A 15,490-nucleotide genomic window follows, 5' to 3' on the forward strand; every position below is an offset into this window, starting at 1 on the left:
CAGTTGTAAAGCCAAAAGGAAACCTATCAGGAGGAACCACCTGTTGGGCAGGGGGACTGAATGAGTCAGGAGGCTTAGTGTTGGAGCCATGTCAGGGGCCTGGTCTAGGCCGAGGAGGCAAAGTGAGACTAAGCTCAAGAATCCAGAAAAGGCATGGAAGAAAGTCCAGGGCACTGGGGGGGGGGGAGGGGACGACAAGTTGATTAAAAGCCTGTAGAAAGGATGCCAATAGGCTAGAAACTGAACATCATTAAGGGATATGTATGGGCAAAGGGCCTAGAAGTGTTATATAGTGTGCAGGCCTACGCTGAAAAAGCCACGTGTTGCGCAGAAAAACACACTTGCCAGCACACCATGGCAGCCTCTTAAGGCCTAAGCACAGAGGGATGAAAACAGACCTGAGGTTGCCAATGCCTGTGTTAACTTTTCCATTTGAAATAATTAGGATTGCCCATGGCATAACACTGAAGCAGAGCTAAAGAAGCAAACAAGCCAAGCCAAGCCAGGCAGCCAAAAGAGAGGGACTAATTGGTTTACAGCCTGCCATATGGCAACCCCAGAATGGGGAAAACACTTCAGTGTAATGGAACGTGAGTGTCACTGACTAGAACGTAAGAAACGAGGTTACACAAAGAACAATGCTGAAAAGCAGGAGGGCCTTTGACAAGTGAGTTTCCCTGCGAAATTATAAAGACAGACACACGCACAGGCATCTGGCACTGTATTCCTCTCTACAACTTTAGCACTCTTGCCCTGAAACCTCCTGGGCCCAGCTGTGCGAGTCCCCAACCTTTTTGAGATTGGGGGCTGCATCTGAAAATCTGTTACAGAAACCATGAAATATCTGTTTCTTAGAATGCACCCCAGGCAAAACACCTATACCATTCCCCTGCAAAAACCAAAAAAATTGCAGACAAAAAAGGTAGGCACTCTCCCAAAACAGGCAACCACCCCCCCCAAGCCTGCAATTAAATAAATAAAAAGAATCATAGAACTGTAGGGTTGGAAGGGACCCCAGGGGTCATCTAATCCAATCCTGCCAATGGGGGTGTCTGAAAGCATCATTTAATCCACAGAGGCTATGTTGTGGCAGGGAAAACCCCAGCATTATTATCATGTGGCAGTGCCATCATAATCCTCTCCTCAAATTCCTCCTCTTAGCTGACTATCTTCATAGCCACCAACCAAGGCAATGGTACTCTCAGAGCCAGCATCCAGGACAAGACAAAACCAAACCCCACAGTATGGCATAATGGTTGAACCTCTTAACTAAAATACACCCCCAATACTGATTGCTTATATCCCAAATTTAGCTTCTCCCCCTAGCTTGCTGAATTCCCTGACATGTGGGGCTAAATTGGATTTCTCTTATATGGATTTTCTGTTTCCAAGTGAAATGTGTCATACAGCCATCAAAGTAATAACAAACAGGACCTGAGAAACTTAGGTTCATTTTCCCACTCAGCTAGGAAGCTCACTGAGTGATCAGGCACTCTCCCAGCTTGACCCAGGTTGCAGGACTGTTTTGAGGACGTAATGGAAATAAATAAACTATGCACCCCACCTTGACTACCTTCAAGGAAAGGTGGATGTAATAATAAACAATGCATTAATAAATAATGAAAGGAGTCCTATGGCATATACTGGAGAGAATGCCACCACACACAACACACACTACCTCCAACTATAATAATGTAAGGATGAAATGTGCTAACAACATGTCCTGGGTATGAGGGAAGCAGAAGGCATTTTAAAAAATCTCATTTGGCCACGAGCCAGCGAGCAAGAGGGGGCAAGTTCCCTCCGAAAGCTTGGAATGAGGATAAGACAAGTCCTTTTCCTAGGGGAAGACGAGGGGCACTTTCACCTATAGTCTCCAACCTACAGCCACAGATGATGACCTGTAACAGAAATGCCTATGAGGTTGGAAGCCTTGAAACCATCTGCCTTCCTACTTTTCCCAGGGTCACACCTGATTCGTGCAGTGTTCTTTTGACTGCAGAGAAGCTCCTCGACACACACACACTTTTTTTGAGGGGTGTGGGGCTTCACATGTTCAACTGGATTCACAGATATCAAGGTATGTCCAGAAGGGTGTGAGCTGACTTTTGGGGCACTGCTAGTTAGTTCCATCTGCTCCCCGCTCAGTGAGCTCACTCAACACACACCATGCAGGGACTCCCATATACACTGAAAGAGTCCGATTGCAAGAGCTGCCAATAATCTTAGGACTGCCTCTTACAAAGGATTTGAGTCTTCTGCTAATAGGAGTTCTGTTGGTTAAGGGACTGAGAAAAGAAGTGGTTTTTTTTTTACAAACTCATGGTCTGTAAGGATACTTCTGAATCACACTTTCATGGGCGGAGGGGGAGAAGATACCAGTACCTGCTACATATAACAAAATGAGCAGGGAACATTTAGCTTATCTTAGGTGCAGAAAATGGGGATCCAAATTTTATTTAAGCTGTATTAGAACAGGGGTGAGGAACCTGCTGAGCATCCTTCCAGAGGAAAAGGTGGGTGGAGTAATGAAGGTAAATGTTACCTTTGTACACCAGGGCCTTTTTCCAACACACACTCACACACCTCCATCATCTTGCCATCTATGCAACCAAGAAGCATTATCGGAACTCAAGAACACATTCCAGGCCAGCAAAAACACCCAAGGAAGATTCAAATAAGGACTCATAGGAGATATGGCCGGGGAGGGTGTGTGGCCTGGCTTGGGGTGTTCCATTCAGCCCCCAGGTCTGAGATTCCCCACCCCTTTTTTTAGAATATAAAGACTGACAAAGCAGTTTGGATAATTGTGAGGTTCAAGTGGATAACGTGGAGTCTACGATGTTTAGGAGGAAAGAAATATGACAAACAAAGGCTATATTAATGCCATTTAAAAAAAAACAAATAGGGGAGAGAGATAGGAATGCAATGGTTTGGAAGGAATGTAATCTGGAGTCTCAGAGATGAATGAGCAACACTGGATAAAAAGTCTGGTGTAGGAAAAAAAGAATAATAATATTTATTTATTTATTTATTTATTAAAAAGGCTGGTGTGGAAGCACTTAGGCCTCTCTGCCCTTAGCCAGGAAATCAACACATCTTTACCAACTTAGCCTACGAACCAGAGCAATGTCAGAGCAGCAAGTGTAATTAAACTGCCCCAAATACATATAATAAATAAGGAATTTCCTTCCAGAGTAAAAACATTGTCCTCTGGCAAATTCCTGCCACACAGATACACAGTACAAAATAAAAGTTATTCTTCTAGGTTCACAAGACAAAGAGTTAGGAAAGGCAGAAGATGCAGGCCTCATTGTCCCAGTTTGACTGCCTGAGGAACAGCAGCTTTAATGAAGGTGATGGGAAATACAAATATTGGTCCACTCAGATTTTGACACAGTGGCTATCTCCTACATATATTAGTGAAGAATAAATGTGGAGGCAGCAGGCGGTAACTACTGCCATACTTGAGTGTTATTGAGGGGCACAATTTTTTGTGTAAATGAACTCAAACAGCTATTCCTGTTCTTTATAGTACCTCAATATCTGCTGCTTGAGATAAAATACCTCATTCAGAACAAACTACAAGTGAAGATTATGCCAACTGGGGGGTAGGACCTCATAGAAGGACCCCATGCTAACCTGCTTCAGTTTATATCTGGCTTTCATTTGAGAGGCTCTCCAAATTTGTGCCCAAGCATCTGTCCAGCAGATGTTATTCAAAATAGGGACCTCGGTCCAAAACGGTCATTTATTGATAATCACTTGAGACAGGGGAACAATGATCAGCTGAAAGAAGCATCTGCCGCTGATGTCCCCTGATGTACAAGCTACTGGTGGAAAAAGGAAGGCAGAGATCCCAAGGAACTTCTGTTACACATTGTCAGGGAGAAAATTTGAGGGCAGGATAGCAGTGAGTTAAGCTACAGTGGGGAAATAGTGAATCATTTTTAGAAAATACAGTGGCTCCCCACGGATTTGGTGAAACTGGCAGGCAAAAAATACAGGAAAAATGGAACAAACTACTTATTTGCGCAAATGTGTAATTGGCTTATGGAATCCATTAGCACAGGATGTTTAGATTTTTGCACCCACCCCCTCCCCCAGGAGGATTAGGCAAGGTTGTGGAGGAAGGTCTGTCAATGGCTATCAGACATGATAATGAAGAATGGAACTTCCATGTCCAAAGGCAGTATAACTGATTACGAGAAGCTGGGGAAAAAATGGGGTGGTTGAACCCATTGTGCTCTTATTTGTGAACTTTATGGTGGTATCTGGCCCGTTGCCCCAGTACATTGCCTCCACACAGACAGATCTTTAGCACCATCAAGCAGAACAATTCTTACAGGCAGAGGGCTGCAAATCCAATCCAGAAGTAGCGCTAAAAACAAACACATTGCCAACCCATGATCATCTTTCCTATGCTATTATCTGTGTTCTTTCATACAGAATGAGAGCAAGGGTGATTGAGAGTTTCATTTTATTCCCAACTGAGTAGAAGAGGAACATTTCTAATGGTTAGAAAGGAGAAAATCTGGCTATATGAAAAGTGAGGAGCTGTCTGTCGGCTTTACGATCCTTGCACCTTCTTCCGAGCTATTGTTTCCTGCAGTTTATCACAGCTTAACTATATATTTTTAAAATCCCTGAGTCGGCAGAAATGTTGTGCCATCGTGATTTGACACGCTTCTTCCGCAGTCAAAAAAAGCAGGTGCCTGATGAGCCGTTTGTCTTGACAAAGAAATGGTGCAGTACGAGGCAACTCCACGCTTAAGCGGTTCCTGCAATCGTGTCCGTGGTGCTTATTGGGCTGACATCCTGCTGCTCCACGTTGGCGGTGCAGGACGTAGTGCAGATTGCACGCACAATGTTGGAGGCTCACCAGGATTGCAGGTTTGCACCAAGAAAGCCACAATCTCAGTGGCTTCCGCCTGTGAACACAGAGAGAGCTCAGAGCCCAGACAGAGCCCTTTTGTCTATCTCCCCATGATTATTCCAAAGCATCTGACCCTGGTTCCTTCTCTATAGGAAATGAGTCCTGCACCCCTATATCTACAACCCCCCCCACGACTTTTGCTGCCAGTCTCTCATTTATTAGTAGAACATTCTGAATGCAGGATTAGGAAGCCCAGCAGAGCAATCACTTCTAATTAGGACTGCAGAAAACATAGGCGAGAGGTCAGCATTCCTCTGGCACAGACCAAGCCGGGAAAGAGGCAGGCACCCCACAGAGATTCTAGCACACCCACATTCCCAGGAGCCCTGTATATTTTCTGGGCTAGTAGCAAAAAGCAGGGAAGCAAATGTCAGTTTAACGACCCATGATGTTGTGTAGGGGACACATGAATATTGACTAGTGGCACACAAGACTGTAAACCAGCAGATTGTTAGAATTAATTTTGCATTTTAAAAAAATCCTGGGTTTTTTTGGAATTATAATCCCACCTCTTTGTCAATCTATGGAAAGAAACTATTTGTTTCTAAGTAGGATGTCTATGCATGGATATCCCAAGAACCTAAAGATGAGTGAGGGCTGCAGAGATACCGTACACTTGCAGGAAAATAGAGCATACGTAGATACATACATACATCATTTTATTTTCATCGCCACCTTTTCATAGTGAAAACCATGCTCAAAGCAGCTTACAACATGAAATAAAATTATAAATTACATAATTACAAATATAGGAGAAGTAGTCATCAATAATAAATAAAACACATGAAAAAGTACACAACCAAATTGAACAATTTCCACATACATCAAAAGAAGCTCTAAAAATAGAGACACAAAAAATTAGTATGAGCAACAGTAACACCCCCCTCCCCCCACACAAATACCCCAACCCAAGAGTCTGTTCAGCAGCCTCAGCTTTTGCAACTGGGTGTCAGTCAGGACCTCACCAGACCAGGCAGGGGCCTGCAAGGCCAGGGAGCAGGTCTTCCAGGACTCACAGCCAATGAGCAACCTCCACTAAAGTGCCCACAGAGGGTTGTGAAGGCACCCTTCCCTATTTCTGACGGAGAAGAACAATGCAATGGTCCTCTCCTAGACCTGCAGAGTAGTCGGTAGGAAAAGCTTAACGCTAGGCTGCTCAAACAACACAGGGAGCTACAGGGAAGGCAATAGTCCCAGCCACAGCACAGTGTTTTTCTGGGTCCTCTTGTCCACTATGTCAGATCATATGAAGGAGAGTTGGTGAAGAGAAAGTATATGAATGCTTCTGCAAGTGAAAAGCACAATCCAGAAGCAGTAAGATTTGCAATCCCAGCTACCCCTTGCCTCATGTGTGAATCCACCCAAGCTATATTCATGTAAATGAGATATGTTAGCCTTATTCTTTGGGGACAGCTCATCCAAATTACTGTACCATTGAGAACTGAGAGCAAATCGCATAGCCTCTGGGCTCTAGGAGACCATATAGTTTTCCTTTTGGCCAATTTCAGTGCTCCCATTTTGCCTATTTATCCACAACATCCTACAAGGCTGTTCCTCATTTCAAGCACAAGTATGCTCTAATTCATACTCTGTCACCTGGAGCTCTCCCTTGGAGTATGAATATAGTTATTTAAACCTCGGGTGCCTATAATTAAAGAAACAGTTCCTTAGAAAGATTGACTGCGTTGGATGTGTAGCCATCCCAATTTGCTGAAGTCGAGCAGATTAACTAACAAGGAATTAGTCAAGCAAGATAGCCGAAGGGAGGAAGATGCATTTAACACCCTCTGGAATCTCACAGCACTGTACACACAAAAGAACAGGGTGACCAAGGAAGGAAAAGAGATGTCCTTCTGTAGAAAGATCTCATCTCTAGCACTCATTCATCCAAACTGTGTAGTAAACATAATCAACTTCCATGTAGCTTAGCTGAGGAATGTCTGCTACTATGCCATCGGAGTGTCAGGCTTAAACACAGTGTCAGGCTTAAAAACAGCCTGCAGCACATTTTTACCCTCAGTTTCCAATATAACTTTTCCAATAGCGGTGTAATTCCTGTTCCGCTAATTCCAGAAATAAACTTAAGTTCCCAGAGAAAACTTGAGGCTACCTATTGTGGCAATAGAACCCATCCTCACTATAGATCACATCCACACCATACATTTAAAGGACATGGTTTTCCCCAAAGCAATTCTGGGAACTGTAGTTTGCCTCTTATATTGCTGCAATTACTAGGATTAGGAACTAGAGTTCTCAGGACTCTTTAAGGGGGAGTAAAGTGCTCTAAATGTGTATTCAAAATGTGATGTAGATGTGACCTCTGGTGAAATAAAATCCGTGTTCCCAGTAGCAGCAGGAAAATCAGTTCAAGCATTTGAACGGCCACAACCTTCACTGATTATTAATTAGGCTAAGAATTTAGTTAGCAGCAGATTGCATCTGCTACCTCTCATCACCATAAAATTATTTAGGAGCCATTACGTGAATGAGAACCCCAGGGAGTCTCAAGGACCGAGATCAATCTTGTGCCTGGCAGATGGAAGATCTCATTATGGGAAGTTAAAGGCACTACTTTAAGGGAAGGGACTCTTACCTTTGATGGGATGAACCTGGGCAAACCATCCTAGTTATTCATCCTAGTTATTTAGTAACATTGCAACAAAGTTCTAGCATTGTGCTATTAGGGGGTCAGCAAACTTTTTCAGCAGGGGGCTGGTCCCTCAGACCTTGTGGTGGGCTGGACTATATTTGGGCGGGGGGGGGGGAATGAACGAATTCCTATGCCCCACAAATAACCCAGAGATTCATTTTAAATAAAAGCACACATTCTACTCATGTAAAAACACCAGGCAGGCCCCACAAATAACCCAGAGATTCATTTTGAATAAAAGGACACATTCTACTCATGTAAAAACATGCTGATTCTGGATTTAGAAGGCGATTGGGCCGGATCTGGCCCCCAGGCCTTAGTTTGCCTACCCATGTCCTACTACAGTCTAGAAGTGTTGGCCTGGAATTGCAGAGAAACTATGGAGAAATCCTATTTCCATTTACTTAAGAACAATTCCCATTGATCAAAGCTGATGAAAGTATTTCATTCACAACATGACAGTTGGGTGTCCCATCAACCAGGCACATTGCTTTTTCCTTTCCATGGTCAGAAGTAAGGGGGGAAAGGGATGATATCTCTCAATTTAATAAGCTTAAATATGATCGAGTCTTCTGCCCCTTCACACAAGCCACAATTAAACAAGGAAATATCTAATTAGCCAACCTGGAAAACTATGGTCAGCAGCTTCAGAACAAGCTGGGATATTAAAACCATGGCTCAAATATGGTATAATATCCCGTTTGTTCTGAACATGGTAACCACATTACTGCTATGGATAGAAACTTCCTGATTTGATTGCTCATGTCACAAAGTGAGAAGTGAAGGAGCTGCATGGATGGGCAAAACACCTGTCAATATTGGCTTAATATCATTGTCCAAACACAGCTACAATTTCCCAATTGCTTATACATCTGGAGTCTTAAAACAACAGCTGCTGCGGAGTGCTTTATGACTTTTTAATTTGCTGAATTTAACAACCCTATTAAAAAGCAGGGCTAGCGTTTGCGAGGTTATTGCAATGCCTCTGTAGGCATTGGAAGGAATGAAGATTTTGGAGAAGCTTATGGGGCAAGGCAGGAGAAATTACATGTCCTAACACTTAATGTCTGATGCACTCTTTCTACCATAATGTTACAATGGTCTTGTTCCTCCAGCCTGGCAGGGCTTCCGTTCCAGAAGGACGTGCCAATGTTTCCTAGTGAAAGCACTTCCTTCAGTATGGCCACCGTGTTCCAAGGATGGGAACAAGCTTTCCTCATCTCAGTAACCCATAACTGTGGAGCTGAACTTAAAGGCAACCTCAAAACTATGTTAGATATTGAACTACACCTAAAATACCCAGTTGTTGCTTCAGTGAATCTCATATGTTAAAGGCAACCCCCCAACCTCTTAATAACTTAGGGACAGAAATGGTCTGTACCACTATTTCAGCCACCCCCCCCCAATTTGCAATAAACAAACAAAGATTTGTGAAGGCCAAATTTATATACATGGGGGGGGGGGACCTGTGGCTTTTCTGATGTGGATAGACTACAACAGCCATGATTCCTGACTATCAGCCATGCAGCTGGGGTTGATAGGAGTTCCACATCTGGAAGACCACAAGATGATGGCATACAGGCATTAGTCCCAGCTGGTCACACTTGGCTGTTTAGAGTGGTTGAAATTCAGATGCAGCCCATCACTCGCTTCCCTTCAGCCTCGCAGAAGCCCCCAAAGTTTCTTTGAGGCCACAGTGGAGAGAAAGGATGCTCAGTTCTTCCTTTGGCTCCTATGCCACTGAAGAGCACAGAGTGCCTTGTGGGCAAGAGATGAATGCAGCCTGCCATATTGATCCCGAGTCCAAGGCAAAACTATGCATTTCAGGTCCAAATGGGAAAAGGAGTGAGCTCAAACCTTACAGTCTTGAAGCTAACATGGGGATTTAGGGATTAAGCCAGTGAGATGAGCAGCATCATAAATTGGTAAGCAGATAAATAAATGTTTTATAATGCAGCAAGATAGGGAGAACAAGGGTGGGACGTCAACTTTTAAGTATGCATTAAATTCAAATTACAGTGGTACCTCGGGTTAAATGCACTTCAGGTTACAGACTCTGCTAACCCAGAAATATTAGCTCGGGTTAAGAACTTTGCTTCAGGATGAGAACAGAAATCGTGCAGTGGCAGCGCAGCAGCAGGAGGAGGCCCCATTAGCTAAAGTGGTACTTCAGGTTAAGAACAGTTTCAGGTTAAGAACAGACCTCCAGAACCAATTAAGTTCTTAACCTGAGGTACCACTGTAATTTGATGTGAACTTGTTAATTTTTTTAAAAAGCAATAAAAATTGGCCAAAAAAAGAAAAAAGGGAGAGGAAGGATAAGATGGAAAGCCCTTTCTCCCCTTTGCCCTGTCCTGCCCCCCTCAGAGTTTCTTTGCAGGTCCACATTTATTATTTGCCTACTTGTGAAGTTAAGCAAGCTTTGGATAAATGTTAGAGCACTTAATTATGGCTAGACAGAGATGGATGAGATGAAAGGGCCTTTTCAGTAGTGGCATCCCAGTTGTGGAATGTCCCCCCAAGAGAAGTCAACTCGGCCACCAACTGTGATTACTTTTCTGGGTCAGGTGCTAAGACCTTTTATTTTCCCAAGCTTCTTAAATCAGAGGCAGCAAGACTTTAGGGGGCTTCAAGGGAATCCATCCATACAGACCAGCTAAAGGGTAGTTATTACCCCCTCTCCACTCACTCACCTCCCAGGAGAGGGAGCGATTTCCATCCCCATCAGGGCAGAAAAATGTTACTGGTTGATAGAATTAGGCCCATTGAACTAGGATGTAACCATCCTTGCATTAAATCATTTAATTGAACTTTGCTGATTCCCCCCCCCCCACATTCTCAAATTTATTTTATCTACTTTTGAACTTATTTGATTTTGTTTTAATGCTGCATTTTGTCTTGCTGTATTTTTTATTATTTTATCTTCATTTGTTTTATTTTACAAGCCTAAAATCACATAAATGAATAATAAAACAAATTAAGTATGCAAAACACAATTTTTAAAAAATGGCTCTAATTTTCAGAAAAGGGGGGCTGTCTCAGAAAACTGGAAATGGGTGCAGAGAAAGAAGTCAAGTATTATAACATGTAAATGGAGTGAATAGGGATGCATGAATACAAAGAGTAAGTGTGTGCATGCAAATAGAAAGGATTTGTGAAATTTTTTTTGCAGGCTTCCACTTCTGCCTTTCGGTTTTTTTTAAATAATAATAGACTTTCACTAAATGAAAGAGGACTTGGCACAAGGACTGTATCAACCATTTTATAACTGGATTGCCCACCGAGTTTTCAAATCAGTCTTGTCTAGAACCTGCTGCCATCTATGGAAAGCATATATTTGTGTTTTGTTAGCCCATCTATCACCTGCCATGAGTTGTAGGAGGACTAAGAAATATGACATGGCTTTACCTATACAGTACACAACACAGCATCAAAAACCTTTGAGCAGTTTTGTTGATGTCCTGTCGCCTCCCCTGTAGAAAAGCACCTATTGCTAGGAATCAGTTATACTTATTTAAAGGCTTTGTTGTAACACCACATGAACTAACAGTTTGAGGTCCCAGAGTTCTACCATATTCTATGATCACACCAAGAAGCATGTGATAGAAGTTGGATCCCAAATGGCTACATTGGGTTCTCTAAGACTTTATTGTAATGTTCTATAGGCTGTATGTTTTTTTTTTTACAAAATCAAGGTATAGAAATATTTAAATAAATAATAGGTGGTTCAGAAACTGCAGCTAGAGCAGAATGTCTTCTAGTGTGTGCTTCAATATTACACTGGCCTTTCACTAACTCTGCTGTATTCCAATTTGTGACCAGAAAATTCATAGAATCATAGAGTTGGAATAGACCACAAGGGCCATCGAGTCCAACCCCCTGAGGTGTTGGTTCTTACCTATAAAGCCCTAAGTGAGTGGGGAGAGAATTTATGAAATCTTTTTCCTGTATGAGCCTGCCTGTAGTGTAATATCTGCTGCAAGGTCTTGCTGTATACTCCTCCTCCAAAAAAGGTTAGGCTGGTGGGAACATGGCCTTTTCTGTGGTGGTGCTATGCCTAGTTTTGTTGTGGTCCTGCCCTAGTTTCTTGTCATTCTCCCCCCCCCCCCCATCAAGGAACCTGTTTGCTTCATTAATGGATGGAGATAAACCTGGGTAACAGCCAATTTTTTGTATTTTCAGAAATGGAGAACCAGCCAGTTATGTTTCTTCTTCCCACTAGGCCTTGGTGAAGCCTGTTGCCTGCATAGCCCCTAGAAGTGCAGTCATTTGAGTGGCTGCTACCTTCTCCCATATTCTTTTTTAAAGCCACTACCAGCTGCAGACTTACGGTGTTACCACCAGCCAGGTTTTCTCTCCTTTTCCCCCTTTTTAAATAAACAATCTAGTCTGATAACATATTTCTGCAGGACTTTAAAGCTGGCATACTATTTTGTGATATTTTGAACGGCCTGAGAAAGATGTTGTTCTAACATGAATTATGGATTCTTTCCCCTTAGGGGCCAACATGGCTAGCATAACTTTACTTGCGTCTCTTTACAGAAGGATCTATTCTCAATACTTAAGAGATGAAACACAATTTACAAGCAGAAGGGTGACCATGCTCTGCTCCAATCCCATCACTGGCAGAATGACCAGATGGTCTTCATTCTTCCAGGCCGATTCCTGCCAAGTATTGATTAATTTTATATTTTTTAAGAAAACATTTAATGGCCTGTTACAAAGTTCCATTTTACTTTGTTCACCAAGATTACAAACTGAGCTTGTTCACTCACATTATTAAGAAAAATAGCCCCTTCCAACATTCTTCGTTTTATTTTTTTGAAAGGGGTCTCCATCTTTAAATATCTCCAATGAGATTATACAAAATTAGAAGCACAGGCCTCCTACCTATTCTAATTATAATTACTTCTGTACTTAATCGGCTTTAATTAATACCCCACCCCCCTTTTCAAAATTTACAGATTAGGCTCTTTAGAACTAGAGTCTAATTTGGTATCAGGACTTCTCGACAGCATATTTTTGGTGAAAGAGAAACAATCAAAATACTCTAAGGGGAAAAAGGTGACAGGACAATGTTATGGGTTAAATGATTCTCAGTGCAGTACAAAGTAATTCTGGATGCAGTCCCTAGAGGAAAATACAGTATGCAGGAATCCTAACTCAGCTTTGGCACGCAGAAACTGTACTACATCAAGGCTATTTTCAACAATCTCTAGGGACGCTTTCTTCATCCCTTAAAAAAACCCCTAAAACAATAAACAACACTACTGAAACATACAAATCCATATTAACAACAACTCTCAGTAGATCAACATTCTGAATATCCAAACACATATTAGGTCCATTAAGTCACTGAAAGGAAACCATCTTCCCTCAAATGTCTCTACTTGCTGCCCATCTCTTAAACGGGTCTATGCAGTTAACTTTGTCATTTCAGCCAAATCTTCACTAGCCATTTTTTTTCAGTGAAAGGGTAATTGAATTACTACATTTCTTAACCACTATATTTAATTTATTTTTTTGCTGGCGTTAGTAAATTCCATGCTAATTCACAATGCCCATCACAACTATGCCACGCAAATGTACAAGTGAAATCTATAGCAATTCCCCCCCTCCTCCCTGAAATGGAGAGAAACAGCAGTGGAAAAATATCACCCACTGTTTGCAGTGTGGGCACTGAATAAATACATTTGATGTTCCACCCCCATCCCACCCCCCACCATGTGTTATATGGCTATAGGTAAAGGTAAAGGTACCCCTGCCCGAACGGGCCAGTCTTGACAGACTGTGGGGTTTGTGCGCCCATCTCACATTTATTGGCCGGGGGCCAGCGCTGTCCGGGGACACTTCCGGGTCACGTGGCCAGCGTGACATCGCTGCTCTGGCGAGCCAGAGCCGCACACGGAACGCCGTTTACCTTCCCGCTGGTAAGCGGTACCTATTTATCTACTTGCACCCGGAGGTGCTTTCGAACTGCTAGGTGGGAAGGCGCTGGGACCGAGCAGCGGGAGCGCACCCCGCCGCGGGGATTCGAACCGCCGACCTTTCGATCGGCAAGCCCTAGGCGTTGAGGCTTTAGCCCACAGCGCCACCCGCGTCCCTGTGTTATATGGCTATAGGCTGCAGTGAATTTGCAGTTTCTTGTAGCTCCCTGCTGCTTGTAGCCACATGATATAACACCACTTCCCAATATGGTGTGTGAAGCAGCATTGAATTTCACAGCATTGAAACTGGGCTAGAACTCTCTGAATTGCAAAGTTTTGTTCCGTGACAAGAGAGTTCCAGGTTGCCTAGACTGACATTCTCCCTGCTCCAACACACAAAGAAGCCATTATTTAGTGCCAGGGCAGGTGCTTCACGACTTTCCATGGCACCATAAAGTAAAACTTAAAGTGGAACAGCAAAATGCTTACCTTTGAGACACTCTCACCAGGCTGTTTTCTACAGGTAAGTATTATGTGGCCCCATATGACAGAAACACCTTTCCTCATAGGAAGATACCCCACTGACTGAAACATCAATGGTAGTCAATAGTTGCCTTTAGAATGGCAACTAGCCTTGCTACAGGATAAGGCACTTAAAATAAGAAGCACCTAAACTCCATTGAAGGAAAGGGAGGCAGAAAGCAATGTGGAAGGAAGGACATAAGCTGTACGGTATATACTTTACCATGGTGAATTGGAACAACAGCGGGAACTTCCAAGAATATAAATAACCTTCCCCCGCGCAAAGTGTACCTTTTCAAACACTGGCACTGGAAATAAAGTTAATACGAACCCCTCCCCCTTTATTTGTGTATTTCTTCCCAGATTAAGAGGTTGCCAAGGTGTACGAGCCCCCTCCCGCTGCGCGACCCAGCCCCACCTCCAGGAAAACGGCTTCGATTTCCATTCTGCCCCCCACCTCAATCGCCCAAGCTGCGATCTCGCCCCCGAGTTAGGAACCCCACCATCCATTCCGGGCTGCTTCAGAGGACCAGATCCTCCGCCCCGCCGATCCACCCCCAGCGTGGGGTTCCCCCACGGCGATCCCCACCCACGCTGCAGGCAGCCTCGGATCCCCAGCGGGGGGGGGGTCCTTCCTTTGTCCGGGGCTGCCTTTGGGGACCGCAGGATCTGCGCTTCCCGATGCATCCCTCTCGGGTTCCTGGGAAAGGAAACGACTCACCGCAGGCCAGCAGGAGCAGCCTCGGCGCCCAGCGCGGAAAGAAGGGCGGCATGGTGCTTCTCCGTCCTCCTGCTCGCCTGCCTCTTTCTTCAGTCGCACTCGGCTTGTGCAGCTGCTGCTACTGCTGCTTCTGCCGCCGCCGCCCGCGGGGCTCTGCCCCTCCCGGCCGCAGAAAGGACCTCTCCCCCCTGCGGCAGCTCGCGCTCAGAAGGCATCACCCTCCCTCCCCGCCAGCGAGCGGCAACTTTCCCCGCAGCAGCAGCAGCAGCAGCAGCACCCCGCTCTCCGGGCGCCCCCTCCCTGCGGCCTCGCTTCAGGGGGGAAGGCGGGGGGCAGACGACGACGACGACGACGAGGAGAGGCAGAGGCAGAGCTGCTTGCAGTGCGCGGCCAGTCAGACGAGCGAGTGGCTCTGCTCCAAAACCAGCCAGAGATGCTGCCTTGGCCGCTGCCCAGGCTCCCTCTGCAAACCCCGCCGCGTGCGCCTCTCCCGCCCCTCTCTCTCAGGGGTGTGCGCAAGGAGCAAACGCAGGCGGCGACCAATGCAAGGAGCAAAGGCTAATAATAATAATAATGGGCAGGGGGGCGGCGGGTGTTCAGGTTCCAGCAACCGCAGCCGTTTTCATTCGCCTGCTGCAACAGCAGCAGCAGCAGCAGCTCCTGGGAGCCTTCGCCTCTCCACCACGCCCCCTCCCTCCCGCGCCAGGACCGGCGGCTACCGCCGACCGAGGATC

General features: G+C 44.7%; 1 protein-coding gene across 2 annotated transcripts in view; it reads right to left on the minus strand.

The window, feature by feature from the left end:
* PODXL2 (podocalyxin like 2) overlaps nt 1-15,184 on the minus strand; it is a 56,435-nt gene extending 41,251 nt beyond the window's left edge. The window contains exon 1 of one of the 2 annotated variants that reach the window (XM_082209754.1): nt 14,757-15,184. In XM_082209754.1, coding sequence (XP_082065880.1) covers nt 14,757-14,808 — 52 coding nt within the window. In that variant the 5' untranslated portion in view covers nt 14,809-15,184. Of the gene's footprint in view, nt 1-40; nt 122-14,756 lie in introns of those variants that run through there. The other variant, XM_082209755.1, reaches the window with a different exon arrangement.
* Between the last annotated feature and the right edge of the window lie 306 nt (nt 15,185-15,490).

This window comes from Podarcis vaucheri (genome assembly GCF_965113315.1).
Source record: "Podarcis vaucheri genome assembly, chromosome: 2".
NCBI lineage: Eukaryota > Metazoa > Chordata > Lepidosauria > Squamata > Lacertidae > Podarcis > Podarcis vaucheri.